The sequence below is a fragment of the Chanos chanos genome, chromosome 9 (genome assembly GCF_902362185.1).
Source record: "Chanos chanos chromosome 9, fChaCha1.1, whole genome shotgun sequence".
Taxonomy (NCBI): Eukaryota; Metazoa; Chordata; class Actinopteri; order Gonorynchiformes; family Chanidae; genus Chanos; species Chanos chanos.
Genome location: NC_044503.1, coordinates 16,954,185 through 16,971,705, shown reverse-complemented (window position 1 = coordinate 16,971,705; position 17,521 = coordinate 16,954,185). Strand labels below are relative to the sequence as shown.

General features: G+C 43.8%; 1 protein-coding gene across 1 annotated transcript; it reads right to left on the bottom strand.

Moving 5' to 3' along the window:
- Window positions 1-660: 660 nt before the first annotated feature.
- On the bottom strand, window positions 661-16,718 carry cdk11b (cyclin dependent kinase 11B). Its single transcript, XM_030783737.1, has 20 exons — window positions 16,694-16,718; window positions 15,555-15,685; window positions 14,930-15,045; window positions 14,536-14,663; window positions 14,014-14,164; window positions 13,130-13,278; window positions 12,050-12,178; window positions 9,924-10,019; window positions 9,661-9,780; window positions 9,317-9,391; window positions 8,801-9,000; window positions 8,100-8,190; window positions 7,874-7,995; window positions 7,456-7,561; window positions 7,203-7,324; window positions 6,941-7,048; window positions 6,503-6,619; window positions 4,964-5,112; window positions 1,363-1,552; window positions 661-938 (listed from the first exon to the last, which is right to left on the bottom strand). The coding sequence occupies exons 2-20, from the start codon at window positions 15,663-15,665 to the stop codon at window positions 846-848; spliced, it is 2,373 nt and encodes a 790-aa protein (XP_030639597.1). The 5' UTR covers window positions 15,666-15,685; window positions 16,694-16,718; the 3' UTR covers window positions 661-845.
- Window positions 16,719-17,521: the final 803 nt, after the last annotated feature.

Below are 17,521 nucleotides of genomic sequence, written 5' to 3'. Positions count from 1 at the left end.
ATTGCCAGTTCTCCTGACTGTGAAGTATGACCTCATTTCTGGATGTCTGGTCTGGAACTGTGTTCAAGGCTGTGTGTATTTTTTTTTCTCTCTTTTTTTCTCTTTCTTTTGTAAATCCCTATCTCCTTTCTGACCGCTCCTTTCTCAAAAAAACAAAGGAAAACAAAACAAAAAGCAGGCTGAGATACATTTTTCAGATCCATGTTCAGGTCGTGCACAGATACATTTTAGAGGAGAGGACAGAGTAGTACACATGGGAAAGGGGTTTCATATATTTTATTCTTTACCAATGACAGGTCAGTCAGAATACCTGGATGTGTGGTAGGGTCTCACATTATTACACAACTAGATTCATTTACTTGTGTCTAAAAGGAGGGAGGCTCAAGGCCAGGCCCCTCTTCACAATCTAAAATAAAACCCAAAAAACTGTGAATACCAATTGTCCAATTGTCCAATGCTGCCACTTGACGTAATGGAATAGCAGCCAAAATTTTACATATAAACATCAGTACACTGATGCTGAGCAGAACATTTTAGGAGGGAAACCAAAAACACAGAACCTCCTTTTCAGCTAGAACCATGCTCAGCGCAGAAAAAACAAACAAGTTTCCAATCACCAGACTGGACAACATGAGTATTAAAAAAAAAAAAAAAAAAAAGTGTCTTTAGTCCCTCTCTTGACCCCAGGAACCTCATGACCCAGTGTGTGCGCGCCATACTGGTCTGTACTGGGCAGGTGTGGTGTACTGGCAGAAGTTCCTTTTCACACTGAGTTTGAGGCATTTTTGCCACCCAGATTCCCAGAATGCTCCTTGCAGGTTGGCGCGGCCAGCCCCGACACAAGCTCAGAACTTCAGACTGAACCCAGGACCAGCTTTGGACGCGCCTTGATTGGCAGTGGTCAGATGGAAGCCCGTGTCTTTCAGATCGTCCTCACCCTGAAGAGTGATGAAGAAGAGAAGAGAAAGAACATGAGTATTACGTCAAATACGTTATGAAGGAAGTGTCATGAGAAAGCCAGGTCCAGTCAGAATTCACCTAAAGCCCTCAGCTTCGTTTTGAACAACAGTGTTGTTCCACAACACGAAAATACAAAGGAAAAACACAGAACCAGAAAAATCACTAAGTTGCATTACACAGTGCTGAACCTCCTCCAACACAAACCAACCATGAAAACAGCCTCAGATTTCAATGAAAGAGTGAATGAACTGTTGTGTCTGAGCTCCATCATTTTGGATGTTTACTTCTCCCAGCTGTTGCTCCTCTAGTACTTGCTAACACAATGGATCAACTTTGGGCAGCAGTACAGTGTGAAACTGCGCCCATGAGGAGCCATGTTGGCTCTGATCTGCTGCGTCTCACCAGTTGGCTGTAGCCAAGGCCTCCCTCTGGGGCTCGCGGGCTGGTGCCCCTCTTCACACGCTGCTGCTCGCTCTTGGCCGGCCACGTGGGAAACATGGATGGGTCAATGGGCAGGGGTGACTCCCGAAAATACTCGTGTTTCAGAGCCTCGTCCGCCGTAATGCGTTTAGAGGGACAGTACGTCAGGAACCTGAGGCAGAGAAACAGGGTGGAATTAATAATGGTAACAGGGGGGACCCTTTACCACACTGACAGACTGAGGTGAAACCATTTGCAGTATTGTTTTAAACAAGACGATGTTACTATGGCAGTAAGACAGAGATTTTTAAACAGCGTCAGGCACGTGGAGTTGGCTCTCGGAGCTGAACAGGTGATTCACGCAGTTGTCCAAAGCCTTGTTTACATAAATGAAAACAAATGTCCATTACTCTGAGTGCAGCGTGTGTGTGTTTATTAACCTTCACTGACTGTTATTACAGAAACCCAGACTTGGTCATAGGATCAAAAGCACTGCACTGTTTGCATTGGGAGAGGAGAGCGGTTCTGTTCTGTGTGTGTGTGTGAGCCGGCCAGTTTTTCCTCTGTGTGCAGACAGAGACAGAGCCACAGTCACAGATGGGCAGAGCCACAGACAGAGGCTGTTTAAATCTCCTGCTGCCTGAGACAGCCACTTCAGACAAACATAAACCGAACGTATGTTTCTCAAACACACAATCAGCAACTACACACAAACACACAGTCAGCAGCTACACACAAACACACACACAAACACACAGTCAGCAGCTATGCACAAACACACACACAAACACACAGTCAGCAGCTACACACAAACACACACACAAACACACAGTCAGCAGCTATGCACACTTCACTGGTCCCTGCTTGGCCTCTTCCTCTCTCTCTCTCACATACACACACACACACACACACATAGACACCACCACATCAAGACACGAGCTTTCACTCAACTTTCTCTCTTTACTCACTCACACACACACCAGACTGTGTGTGTGTAACTCCCTGTGGGGCTGTAGTCTATGAGGGCCAAAGACTGTCATTCCACACTCTCTGTTTTGTCTGCTGAACTCTCTGTCAACCCTAGACAGGTCGCAGGCTTAAGGCTAATCCAATTTGCTCTGTGTGTGGGTGTGGCAACTTTCCACACAGTCGCTCCAATTTCGTTATCTCAGACCTCAATCCTGAGACAGAGCAGAAGACAAGACACGACTGCATGATTCTTTAGCAGAATCACGCACTTAAAATAAAAACCCAAAAGGCCAGCTCTGTCTGCGTGCGTTTAGCCAAGTCAGTCTAAGCAACACTGCGACAAACTGTGGTGCTATTTTTCAGTATCAGGCAGTGACACTGAAGGGAACTAACTAAAAGAATGTTTAAAAAGAGAAAACTGAAATATCTTTTTTTGCTACACACGCAACTATAAAAGTTCAGAATAAAGCACTTTATTGAAAAGGTGAAACTGATGGAAGACAATCTGGTCTGTTCAGGGCAGATAAAGGTCTGTCTGCAGTGTGTTGAGTACAGATGGAGGTCTGTCTGCAGTGTGTTGAGTACAGATGGAGGTCTGTCTGTAGTGTGTTGAGTACAGATGGAGGTGTGTGTGTAGTGTGTTGAGTGCAGATGGAGGTTTGTGTGTAGTGTGTTGAGTGCAGATGGAGGATTGTGTGTAGTGTGTTGAGTGCAGATGGAGGTCTGTCTGTAGTGTGTTGAGTGCAGATGGAGGATTGTGTGTAGTGTGTTGAGTGCAGATGGAGGATTGTGTGTAGTGTGTTGAGTGCAGATGGAGGTGTGTGTGTAGTGTGTTGAGTGCAGATGGAGGTGTGTGTGTAGTGTGTTGAGTGCAGATGGAGGATTGTGTGTAGTGTGTTGAGTGCAGATGGAGGATTGTGTGTAGTGTGTTGAGTGCAGATGGAGGATTGTGTGTAGTGTGTTGAGTACAGATGGAGGTCTGTCTGTAGTGTGTTGAGTACAGAGGGAGGTCTGTCTATAGTCTGTATGTTAACAGAGGTGTATTTGTGCGGATTAACACTGATGTGTTACACTGGGAGGAGGTGCTTTGATGAGGTGCCAGACCTCTCCTCTCTGCACCTCCATGCAGAAACAGCCAGCCAAAGAGATTCTGCTGTCTGTGAAAACAGATTTCACTGTCTAGGGAAAAGGGAAAATAATTCTGACGCTCAGATGGTTCTGTGTGCTGTCACTCTGTGTTCTGTGATACGGATTTTCCAAACTTCGCTTCACTGCTCCTTTGTCTGAAAACCCGGTTGATAAATCTAAACCAGAATGGAATAAAGAACTTTTCCCATCTCAAAGTCCTTACGTTACTGAGCTAATTCAGCTAGACTCATGGTATTAATCTGAATTCCAGCCAAGCTGATAGACGTCTGGAGCACGCTTGTGATTGGCTGACAACTGTCTAGGACACGGCAGTGACTGGTTGACAGAGGTCCGGAGCAAGTCTGTGATTGGCTGAAAGCTGTCTAATGCATGGTAGTGATTGGCTGACAAATGTCTGGAATGCGGCTGTAACAGACATCTTGAGCAAACCGCGATTGGTTGCTGTAGCTAGTTTATCAGTGAGTTTGTGATGCAGGTGGAGGCTGTGAGTCAAATATTTTTTATTGTGAATTGCATCATATTAACAATAATAAAAAAAACAAACAAAAAGCCCCCCAGAACATAACCACAGTAGCTACTTTGGGCTGCTATGATATAAGAGTTAAGCAGTGAAAGGGTACACAGTGCCAACATAAGGAAAACGAAATATGCAAGCCCCAACGTCTTGAGTTTAACTGCTGAAGGATGATGGTCAAAATGGATAAAGGACTTGCCAACCAAACTGAATTGACTGGTCACTCATACAGACCAGTGCCAGCCAAACTTGCCCACTGCTACTGCCCTATAAAGCACAGGACACGCCCACTGCTAGTGCCCTATAAAGCACAGGACACGCCCACTGCTACTGCCCTATAAAGCACGGGACACGCCCACTTTGCCTCCAGTCTGATTTACACAACTACAGTCCAGCAAATGACCATCCGAGAGTGTGTGTTTTTTTCAGATAAAATGGAACAGTACTGTGTACTGCGGTGAACCGGTGGTTACACTGAAAATATAGTGTTAACAGAGCTCATGATTTCAACTTTGGAAAAAAAGACAGTTGGTTACTGGTTAGTAATTTGATGTAAACATTTCCGGCCCAGTTTTAATTAAACGTTTAAACGCCTAACCATCCATGTCACTTGCATGTTTTCTCTATTAAATATATTGTTCTTATTGGTGAAATTAAAGTGTTGAAATGTGTTATGTTTAAGGGTCAGAGTTTGGACGTTATTCTTCACTTTTGTTACAGAAGGGTCCAGAGAACCTAGGATGTGCACTGTACAGTTAGAGAGAGCTCTCACTAGTTATAGTCCATGAGAATGTTTAAAAAGGCTCTTGTGTGAGTGCAAGAGTAGTGTGTGTGTGTGTTTGTGTGTGTATGTGTGTGTATTCATGGGCGTATGTGTGTGTGTGAGTCTGTGAGGGGGTGTGTGTATATGTGTGTGTGTACATGACCAGACTGTAGTCCAGTAACTCTTACTTGTTAATGAGGTCGAAACCCTGATCTGAGAGCAGTGCTCCGAAGCGTTTGCGCAGGTTGTTGTATTGGTACTCTGTGAATGTCATCTTTTTCACGGCAGGCAACTCACTGTAACCTGGCCAGATCTTCTCACTGGGAGAACCCAGGTCCTGACAAGACAGAAAAAACACACACACGTCAACTCAGTTACACGCACAAAACACAGACATACACACAGAGAGAAAACCCAGATCCTAACATTACACACACACAGACACACACAGAACCCAGGCCCTAAGAGTACACTAAAACAAACATCAACAATCACACACACACACACACACACACACACACTGGGAGGGCTCAGGTCCTGACAAAACAGGAAACCACATACACATTGACACAGTTACACACACACACACACACACACACAGGGACAGAGCCCAGGTCCTGAATAGAATGGATAAAACACACATTTCAACACATAGTTACATATACACGAGTTCTCATACTGCAGGCAAACACAAATGTCCAGGCAGACGCAGACGCAAGGGGAGCTGCAGTACAGTAAAAAACACATCATGACAAGAATGTGCAATTATTCAGACACCGACATGTGCAGCAGCGAGGGAGGTTCTGAGGTTCCCTGACAGATAACAGAAGCAAATTCAGACTGGACTCCACAGCCCATCCTCAACAAGACCCAAACCGAGGGCCACGCTGCTCCACCAACACAGCCTTTACAGGACGGAGCGAGACACAGGAATGTGCGTGTGTGCGTGTCAAATATTTTCACAGGCACACGTGAAGCAGCCCTGGTCTGTATAGAAGAGTCTAGAGATCCCTGTGCAGCTGGAAGATTGACTATCCCAGTTAGCCCACTCTGTCCCAGTTAGCCCACTCTACTCATTACTGACACCTTGTGGATGATCCACACAACACACACAAACTGGGACTTCTCTGAAGGAGGCAAAGGTGTGTGTGGTGCACTGACTCTTTCTGTATGAGTGTGTGTGTAATATAACTTTTGGTGCCAGAGAAAGTTTATGAAAAAGCACTGTTTGGTGTCTGTGGGAGGGCTGCACACACAACCCTGCATTCAATTATCTCCAATATCTCATTCACATTTACATCACACAACTTGTCTCAGGTCCCAGGCTGGCGTGAAAACTCATTTCCATTAAGAGTCCCAGCAGAGCTGTACTGAGATAGCCTGGCCCCTCCCATCTGACTGAGCCTTAATGTATACATATGCTCTTACACTCTTTCACGTGGTTACCACTCGTAGCCTGAGTCCAAGCTGTCTTTTGTGCTTTGCACTGGGTTTTACTGTGAGAAGCGTCAGCTGCAGTGGAGAAACAAAAGCATAAACAAAACAAAACAAAAGCCTGGAGCTGTGTGCCCTGCCCAGCTGACTTAGCCTGCCCTCATCCTGACCTGCTTCTCTAACGCCTTAAAGCGCTGTGTGTTGAGCACATCAGTGCAAACACTTAAAACAAATTAAAAACAGTTCTGACAGAAACTCTCTCCACTTCTCCTCATGTTTGCGAATATGGTTACCTTGAATATTTTGTTGATCTGGTCGATCTCTGATTTGCCGGGGAACAGGGGTTTCTGCGTCAGGAGTTCTCCGAATATGCAGCCGACGGACCACATATCCACTGCCGTGGAGTATTCCTGTCAGGAGAGAGATCAGGGAAAAGACTGTGTTCACAGACATGACTGCCTGAGCTTTTAAACATACACAGCAGATACCACTGCCCGGGCAAACCCTCAGTGAACACTCAAACAGAACTTTATTCAGAGCAGCCTCTGACTGAGTTTGTCTCCAAAGTTACGCTCTTCAAGTTTAAAAGCAGCTAACATAGAACTGTCATTTTCATTTCACTGACATAAAGCACAGAGAGAGCGTGAGAGTGTTGTGTGAGTGTGCATGCGTGTGTATGTGTCTCATTTAAAATGTTAGTCGGTTAAAGAGGAGGAGTGCATGTGACAGACCTTGGCTCCTAGCAGCAGGTCTGGGGAACGATACCACAGGGTCACCACCACAGGGGTGTACGGTTTCAGAGGAGAACCATACTCCCGCGCCAACCCAAAATCACCGATCTACAACAGGGAGACACACACCAAAGAGCTTACAGACAGCCCACGCTTCTGTGATCAAGTACTCATTCCTCCTGTTGACATAGATTTGCATGACCTTCTCCTGATTGGTTGATTATTGTAACTGTGTTTTCCTATTGGCTGATGGATGTAGTACCTTCAGAATGCCCTTGTGACTCAGCAGCAGGTTTGAGGTCTTCAGGTCACGATGCAGTATCCAGTTGTCATGGAGATGATGAACTCCCCTCAAAAGCTGAATCATCAATGTCTTTACTTCACCTAGTACAGAAAGAGAGAGAGAGAGAGAGAGAGAGAGAGAGAGATCTAAAATACAAATCTATTCCATCTAGTGTAATGGCTAGACCAGATAAGTTTGAAAACAAGGGTTGAAGACTGTTTGTTTTGATTACCAGGGAGGAAAGGCTGTTTCATGGTCTCCATCAGACTCTTCAAATCATGTTCCACATAATTCATCACAATATAAATTTTATCCATATTACTGCCCACAACAATCTCCTATAACACAAAGAAACAGACAACATTATTAACAGCTATAGGCTAAAGCCCACTTGTCAACATTATAATCTTAAACCAAACCATTTCCTATCAGTGTAGAAAATGTTTTGGTTTACAATTAAAAAGTCTCAATAAAATGAAAAAGTTCACCACTTAAAGGGCAAATGTGATGACTATGAACCTGCTAGCTGCTTGTAAAACAGTAAATATTACTAATTAGCTTGACCCTGATTGGTCCTTGCCATGACATCTGGATGGGTCCTTATTCTGATTGGTCCGTGCCCTGACAGCTTCGACCTGATTGGTCCTTACCCTGACAGTGACAATGTTGGGGTGCTGAGCCTTCAGAATGGTGTTAATCTCTCGTAGGGAAGTGATGGGGAATCCTTCCTTCTCTTTCTCCATCTTCAGTCTCTTCAGAGCCACTATCTCATCTGGACAAAGACACGAGTGCAAAGCCACAGTTATACTGACAGTGCTGCTGTGCTTCTTATCATCAGAGAGGACTACTGATTTTAAGAGAAGGGTCTGAGTGTACCTGTCTTTTTGTCCTTGGCTCTGTAGACCACTCCATAAGTGCCTTCCTCTATACGATTTAAACACTGAAACTCCTCCACACTACGGCAACCCTGACACACACACACACACACAACACAGACAGACATACAGTTATACACACTGCCCAATGGGTGTGACTACTTGAAGCTGTAAAGCAAAGATGTGTGTGTGTACCTGAAGGTATTGACAGTGTGTGTATATATGTGTGTGTGTGTGCGCCTGTAAGGCAGATATTGTATGTGTGTGTGTGTACACACCTGTAAGGCAGATATTATGTGTGTGTGTGTGTACGTACCTGTAAGGCAGATATCGTGTGTGTGTGTGTGTGTGTACATACTTGTAAGGCAGATATTGTATGTGTGTGTGTACGTAGCTGTAAGGCAGATATTGTGTGTGCGTACCTGTAAGGCAGATATTGTGTGTGCGTGTGTACGTAGCTGTAAGGCAGATATTGTGTGTGCGTACCTGTAAGGCAGATATTGTGTGTGCGTGTGTACGTAGCTGTAAGGCAGATATTGTGTGTGCGTACCTGTAAGGCAGATATTGTGTGTGCGTGTGTGTGTGTGTACGTAGCTGTAAGGCAGATAGTGTGTGTGCGTACCTGTAAGGCAGATATTGTGTGTGTGTGTGTACGTATCTGTAAAGCAGATATTGTGTGTGCGTGTGTGTGTGTGTGCGTACCTGTAAAGCAGGCAAGTATTTAGGCAGCTCCTTTTTCAGCTCTATGGGGGAGATGGGTGGGGAGTCAGGGATGTAGTTCTCCTCAGGTGTGGCAGACTGGGAGTGTGACTGAGGAGTCACATCCTGTGCTTCTTCACCCTCCTCACCTTCCTCTTCCTCACCACTCTCCTCTGAGTCATGGTCAAATCGTGACTCTGGAACTGTGGGGGAAGCCACACAGTGTCAGATTCTTACTTTATAATCAACGTTATCAGTGAACCTATGAGGATCTCTATAGCTCTATATGCTTCACTCTGGACCACAAACTAGCAGGCTCCGCCCATTATGTTTGAGTCGGTGTAGAGCAGGCAAAAATCCAGAGAGGCTTTGGGAACGAAAGTTAACCAACGTATACATGGTGATTTAGAGTGAACCACATAATGGTCTGTGGCGGTTTGAGTTTTCTCCAGAGTGATTTATGCAGACAGATCCTGGTGGGACAGGGAGCTCCTGTTACTGTTCTGTGAATAAACTCACCGGCAGGAATGTGGTTTCCGTTCTCTCTCTCCTCCTCCTCTTCCTCGTCTGACTGCTCTTCCTCACTAACGTCATCTTTGAAAGGAAAAAATTACATTTAACTCATCCACGATCATACACTCACAGATCAGAACATCCAGAACAATTTCTGTTACGTAATGATCCTGTAACACTATATATGGATCTGTGTGCATTTCATCAGGGGGTTGCGGATCTGAATGGATCTAACTGGGTGTTTGTGGATCTGAGTGGATCTTACTGGGTGTTTGTGAATCTGAGTGCGGACTGATCTGAGGTAATCTCTTTGTGTCAGGATGGATCAGACTGGGGCATTAGAAGCTGACCTGCACTCTGTTCAGATCCTTCTGAATTTGATCCTGACTCTTCCTCCTCCTCTCCCTCGCTCTGGCTGCTTGACTCCTCTTCGTCGTCATCATCACCCTCCTCAGAGCCAGAACCTGAAGCTGGAAGGAGAGAGAGAGAGAGTGAGAGAGAATCCAAATCAGCCCACTATTGTTCATGTGATGGAAAATTCTGCTCAGACTGGTCTCAGTGAGGACATACTGTATGCACCTTAAGGAGTTCTCAGTGTGTGTGTGTGTTTTACCCATAGAAGACTCGGCCGTACTGGTCTTCCTTTCACTGTCGCTCACGTCCTGTAAGTCAGAAAGCAGATCTCTGTCCTCCGGTTTCTCTTCTCGTACTGTAGCGAACAAAAAAACCCAACAAAACAACTTATTCACAAACAAAAATATATTCACAATAGCTTCCCTCACAGAAAAAAGAAAAACAAAAACACAATCATCCTATTCACACACAAAAACATATTGATATTAGCTGACTAGTCAAAAAACCATCAGTGTTCTTTGCTATGGAGTTCTCATTATCAAGTCTAACCCTCACTGTCAGTGTTATGTAAGGTCAAGTGACTGTTTTATGTGTTTGAAATGGCACGCTCATAAAAACCACCAGAGGAAACCAGCTGAGGTTGTAACCTCTTCACAGCAAACCACAGGGCATTCTCCGCCAGTGACATTTCCAGTCTGAGGAAAACCCCAAAACTGCCAGCCAAGCTCCAGCAAAACCAGTTCATTACCACACCAAAACGTCCTGGTAAGGCGATTAGAGTCATAGGACAAAGACAATGGCCCAGCATGCACTGAACCTTCCAGAACCTTCTATACACTGGTTCTTGTATCCTTAGATCAGGCAGAAATAGACCTTTTATCTATTGATTCTGTCATGAGATCAGATCCAGAGAAACACTGTGTGTTGTCTGGGAAAACTGGTTTGTAAAAGCCCAACTGGTCTGATAAAATCTACCACCAAAGCAGGGTGATTTCTGTTTTTTTTTAATGGGCCTTCCTTTGCCACATCATTTTAATTAGATAAACATGTTGTACGCCGAGTCTGGAAAAAAGCTTCACCAGAGAACTATTTCTCTTCATCTTTTTTTTCCTTTTAAAAAGCTTTCTATCTATAGTCTAAGAGCACAGGGGTCTTTCAAACAAGAGTTGGCTGTTGCCTGGTAAACATCTGTCTGTTAAATGATTTTAATGTAGTAATATGGCTCTGAAATGGTTACGACAAATCATGTATTTATCCTGCAGAGTGTTCTATTTACATAGCTCAAAGGCTGTGCTTTACTTATCTGAGTCATTTTCCTGTTTGGTTTGTCTCAATTCCAGTACTTAGTTCATATATTTCATTAACGCTGCTAATCACTTCACATAATGGCTACGTTTCCATGCTGAGGTTTTCAGCAAGCTGAATGGATTTGCTCCGATTGAAGATTCCAACCGCTTTGATGTACCCTAAACCCAGTAATCCGTCTCAAACCTCTGTTTACAAGTGCCATAACATAAGTTGGGAAGTTTAGCACATTTTTTATTGTCAACGTACATAACAACGAAAGTCAACGCAAATAACGCAGCGTTTCCTTTATTTACGGTTGTGCTTCTTGGGCTTAGAACATTTCTTAAAGCCCAGCAGGCAGAAGAACATGCATTCTGTATGCAGTTTCTAAGGAGTAGGAAGCCACAAGAATTCAAATCCTGTAATTACAAAGCGACTAGAATTAACAGCCTGCATCACTGTTTTGATCATCTCTCCTTTAAAGTCTTCAGCATAGAATCCATTCCATCAAAAGACCAGGGGCCTGTACTACGAAGCGAGGTAACTGGCTTATCCAGGTAACTTCTGGTTAAGTTAACTCAGAGTAAGTAGTAAACCTCCTAATAGAAGAGCCCTATGGCTTCATTCTCTTGGCAAAACAAAGGCATAGAGCTCTTCTATTAGGCGGTTTACGACTTACTCTGTGTTAACCTAACAAGAAGTTAATTAGATAAGCCAGTTACCTCGCTTCATAGTACAGGCCCCGGGTTTCCGCCTCTGCAGTTTTTGTTTGGCGTGGTGCGTGACACCAAAGGACACGAGCAGAAAGTGCGTTACAATTCTGATTCTGAAAGTAGTCAACGACACATGTTAACACGCTTATTAATGGCTAATATCCCTCTATTTAACAGATTATTACACGTGTATACAACGGCTTTTGATCGGATGGAAATGTCACTTGGATCGGGCTCAATCGGATTACTCTATTCCGATTTAGGTGTTTGTATCAAGGCATTTACACCGATCGTGCTTTTAGTCTGATTATCAACAGGTTATTAAATTGCAAGTAAACATAGCCAGTACAAGTTCCAAGCTGACTGGTGGGTTTGTTTGACTGACCTATGCGGCGTGGCTCGCTGTGCTCTGGCCTCTGCTCTCTGGGTGGGCGGTTCGGGCTGCGGCTACGGTGCCTCTGTTTGGCTTTGTCCAAGTACTCATCTGCTGAGCCACGGTGATGCGAGGGCGGAGCTGTGGACACACACATACACACACACACACACACCTCTATAAATTCAAGCATAGGTCCACAAAGCCATGCAAAAACGTACAGGATAAGGTGAGACTCTCTTGGTTCAAATACCCCTACATACTCCGACTGATTTCCCATGCTGTAAAAAAAACCTGACAGTATAACATACAAAAAACAGTAACAACTATAAAAATGATTAATGTTACATTTCAATATTATTAAAATGATAAAATCTCTTAGAGATACATGTAAGTAGCTAACTCTGTATAGTCAATTTCAAAAGAGTCTTAAATACATAACTATCTCAACACAGCAGGAGTTTGCCGTCTTTTTTGACAGCCGAACCACTTCAATCCAAAACATCTTCCTCAACTGCCCTCTTCAAATTTTAACTAAGTGAATTTAATTTGACATTGACATTTCCACCCCAATCTCAAAAGCCTCTTACAGTATTCCGAGATGAAAACCTCTGCTCTACAGAGCCACAGAATGAGTAAATCAGACACAATAACTACACTCACTGGATATTTAACTTCTATGATCATTTTATTCCTTAAGCTGATAGTGACTAAGAATCATCATTATCTGGGTCAGAGGTCATATCAGCAATGACTATGGAGGTGAGAGGTCATATGATCCTGGCGTGAAGTGCCTTGTGGAGGAGCAGATTTTGAATGAGCTTGTCATTACCGGGATTGAAAATCATTAACGTCTGGTTAATAGACCAATTCCCGGACCACCACACACCACTACAACCTCAGCACTCAGGGTTCAGACAAGACACTCTGCAAACCATGCTTACATACAGCCTTGAGAAACTAAAGGTGTATCCTACACAAAACACTGCCATATCTCCTCTCTCAGAGATGCCACACCAGCCCGGACTCACAGTAATCAACCAGCACGTCTCCTCAGCTCACAGGCCACAACTCCTCTCCTGCGCCTCCTACCTTCTCTCCTCCCCTCCCGTTCTTTTCGCCGCTCGTCCGCCCTCCTCTCTCGTTCTTTCTGTTCGCGTTGTTCCCTCTGCTCTTTCTGTTGCTGTTCGCGGAGCTTCCTCTCCCGTTCCCGCTGACGCTCCAGCTGCTCCAGGCGGTCCCTGAGGGCCAGAGGAAAAGCGCACGTCCTCACAGACACGCCCACCACACCACACAGGCATCAGCCAACCACACACACAGACCTGCTCTGAGGTAATGACACCCACAACACACTGCAGCAGTCTGAGCTTTTCCCTATGTGTCACAAAAACAGTGCACGATAACCATTCACTGACAGTTGGTTCATGTGTACTCACTGGGGTCTCAAAGAAAAGTTCAAACTTCTGTTCAAAAAAGATGAAATACCTGACAGAACTGGATAAGTGACTTTAGACTCCTTTCTAAGAACCACAACACAACCAGGTTTCTTACTCCAAAATATGAATTTGGCAGTTCAGAAGATTTGGCTAATCCTGATGGTTGGCATGTGTTTGTGTGCGCAAGTGAGTGTCTGTGTGTGTGTGTATATGCGTCTGTGTGAGTGTATGTGAGAGTGTGCACGTGCTTGAGTGAGCGTGTGTGTGTGTGTGTGTGAGCGTGTGTGTGTGTGTGAGCGTGTGTGAGCGTGAGTGAGCGTGTGTGTGAGCGTGTGAGCGTGTGTGTGTGTGTGTGAGCGTGTGCGTGTGTGTGTGAGCGTGTGCGTGTGTGTGTGAGCGTGTGTGTGTGTGTGTGAGCGTGTGTGTGTGTGTGTGAGCGTGTGTGTGTGTGTGTGAGCGTGTGTGTGTGTGTGTGTGAGCGTGTGTGTGTGTGAGCGTGTGAGCGTGTGTGTGTGTGAGCGTGTGTGTGTGTGTTCTGACCTCTCTCTGCGGGAGTGTGCCCGTGCTTGGTCTCGTCGTTTCTGTCTCTCATAATCTCTGCGAGCTTTATTCTCCTCCTGCCATTGTCTTTTCCTTCGTTCATTCTCACGTTCCTTCTCTTTCTCTTTCTCTTTTGTTCTCACGTGTTTCCCTGTTTACCAAGAGACAGCAGTTCCACCATTCATACAGAGCTAACAGTTGCTTAAATACATTTAAAACTAAAATAATCATTCTGAGGTAATCATTCTAAAACCACCACAACAAAAGTGATAAATCTCTCAAACAGATTTTCCATGATGCAAGTAGAACTAGTCTAACGGTATCTTAACGGCACACAGAGGCTAATGCTTTAGGTGAAAGCGACTGAAAGAGCCGGGCTGAACAAACTTCTCCAACAACATTAGAATGTTTCCCACCAACAAAAGTTAGGTTCAAAAACCAAGTCTGCTGTAGTCTGAAAGACTAGAACAGACAAGCAGCCACTACAAACCAAAGCTAAATGTTCAGTTTAGAGTCATTTACCTCCCTCCTCAGAGTGACTACGGTGTCGCCTCTTGTCCTTCCTTTTCTCCTCTTTCCTGTGATATGATTTCTCTTTTCGTGCCATCTGCTGTGGCGGCTTTATGGCCAGAGATTCATCCTCTTCTCCTCTGGAAACGAAAGATAGAATTACTACTCCAGGCATGACCAAAAGCATCCAGTAACATTTTCTGTAACTTCTAACCAACCCAAAATCCTGTTTAATAACTGCAGGACAAAACCAATGGGCTAGATCCACTGCTGCCAAATTACATAGAGTAATATTAAAATTTTTAACTCAGCAGCTAATTCAGCTCCCAGAGTCTATGACTCTGTGTCTGTACAGGTCTCGACTCAGCGATGGCCTGGTCAGAGATTTTCTTTTGTCTTTCAGCACCTGTCCTCTGTCGAGTCCTCCCTCATGTAGGGTGAGTTTCGAATTGTTATTTCCATTCTGTGGTCCCGCAGCTCTCCTTCCTCCGGCGTGTCCCGCTTGGATTCCCGCTCATCCGTCTACACAGACAGGGTGGTTCAAATAAACAAGTGAAACACTGCAAATTCAGTCAATTGGAAAACCATACACTGAGGACAGATTGTAACAAAGAAGCTGTCACCATATTTGCCCCCTAAATAAAGCAAAAATGAGCCTTTCAACCACAAAAACATTAAAATACTTCAATTACTTCCCTCCATTCAGCCAATTACTTCTCAGTGAGGGCCCTCTATTTGAATAAAATGCATGGACACCATACACATTACAAACTAAAGCAATGGCATTATGGTACTATTAATAAGTGCAATACAACATGAGGCAAAACTAAGAACTAAGTAGTATTTCTGGTTTAATTTCAATATTGGAAAGTTATTTTTAAATTTGTCGATAAGGACCTTCAGACTAATCTTTGGCTGGATCCAGAGAGCGAACGTGGACTCCGTTAATATTTACTGATGCTCTGAGACATGTCGCGATGTCTTAACGGTTATTAATGGAATTACGCCTCTTTAAATCAGTTACAACCTACGTTTTTCTGGCGCTTAGGGTCGGTCTTCTCCTCTAGCTCTCGTCGGCGTTTTTTCTCTTGTAAAATCTCATCAAGCGTTTTCACTTTCCACGTCTCCTTTTCGTCCCCCATCAGCTTCGGCTCCCCACCAACTGTAACACAGAACAGTCACATTTCACTGCTCCGCACGTTACAACGTCTTTAGTGACGAATAAGGACCGTTTCAGAGCTCTTAACGTTTTTTCTCTTAGACCTGTCATAGGACAGACTTTTATGTGGTGTTAGGTCTCGAGCGGGATGCATCGATGTCTCAGTGAATATTTATATTGTGATTTAGATAATCAAAGGAACACGGTTGAATGCAAACCAATAACTATACAGACATCAAGGATATCGCAAAAAAAAGGGTTAAAAAAGGATTCAAAAGTCAAAGGTTCAATGAAATGATTCAGTACGGGTGGAGTGGGCGACTCAGGGAGGTATGAAGAGAGAGAAGACCGTAACCTATTATATCTATTACCTGAAGACTGGATCGAATCCTATCCATAGCAGTAACTTCGCACATTCGCTGGCTAAAATGAACACAAAAATAAAAACACCAATCCAACGCAAAGATTTTGGAAGGAAGCGAAATATGGCAAAAGATACTAAGTGATTTACAGACGCCGGAACGAATCAGACTAGGTATTATGCAGTTAAAATACTTCGTTATGCAGTTAAGTGTCAAATCCATCTCCACTTCTTGTGCGAACTGGAGCTAAAGTGAGTCGCTAAATGGTTGCTAAGGCTAACAATAACTAAAAACAGACCGCTTCCAGTTCATTTTTTCAACGAAAAAAGTTCAGTTCAGACTCTCCGGCTGGGTAAGAACAGTAACATCATAATTCATTTTGTTGTTGACCCCAAACTTAACATTCTGTTCAGATACGAACATGCCACCCAACTCTACAACTAAGCTAATTAAATTTCAAACATGTGTCCCTCGTCGGTTAGACAGTTAGCCTGTTAAATGAAATAATCAAAGACAGAGAGCAACACAATCGGTTTAATGGTTTGTATCTTAGTAGAAACATTAAGTCTGCCTTTTCAAACTCGACTATATGTAAACTTCTCGGATATCTCGTAACAATACCTAACGTTTTTTAAAACAATTTACAAACCTGAAACGTACTCGGCGCGACTCGTAACACCGGAAATATAGAGCACTTCCTCTATTCGACGATTACTTCCGGTTAGTGTGTTCGTTCTGTGATTCTTCGCGAACGTTGTTTGACGCGATGGCCATCTGCTGGAGTGGAAACATCAACTTCAGCTGAATTGCCTTTCATTTGCGCACCTGCCCCCCCCCCCCTTAGCAGGGTATGCCCATAAACTCTGTCCCAGCCCCCCCCATCACCATTACCCCAACATGCTTATGCACACACGAGACAAGAGACTTGCATTAGCTTTGTACTTTATTTCAGATCAAATAAATCACAGAAAGGAAACAAATTAATCTCAAACCAAGATTATGCTACACATCCCATCAGAAATGACATTTGCACAAATACCAATTTAATCTAAATAATGTTCTGCACGAATCATTTACTTGGTTAAATAACATATCAAAATATATTATTCATTTTTGTATGGATGTGCAACCAAATAATTTTGCATCAAAGGAGAAATATGCAGCATTATAATAGAATAGCTCCCTCTTCTTCTGACTGAGATTCACCCATCTTCCCTGTTAGACACAAACATTTCACAACATTTACCGAGATTAAAAACAAACAAAAATCAAACCAAAAAAAGTGTCAGTGTCAAAGCCTTACCACAAGATTTCACAAACTTTAGCATCCTTTTTATACTTGAGACACAAATATCTCAATCCACAGGTTTCAAATGACAGTCAAAGAGATTATGAATCTCTCACAAAAGCTTCAAGCTCTGTGAATTTCTATAAGACAGTACAGTACAGTCATCGAATGAGATATTGGTTCACTGAT

What these genes read in the sequence shown, in the direction of transcription:
- cdk11b (XM_030783737.1), bottom strand. Translation starts at nt 15,665, where the DNA reads ATGGGGGACGAAAAGGAGACGTGGAAAGTGAAAACGCTTGATGAGATT. An exon ending in AGCCAAGGACAAAAAGACAG is followed by an intron (nt 7,996 to 8,099) that starts GTACACTCAGAC and finishes GTCTTTGTCCAG; the next exon opens with ATGAGATAGTGGCTCTGAAG. An exon ending in GAAACAGCCTTTCCTCCCTG is followed by an intron (nt 7,325 to 7,455) that starts GTAATCAAAACA and finishes TTTCTGTACTAG; the next exon opens with GTGAAGTAAAGACATTGATG.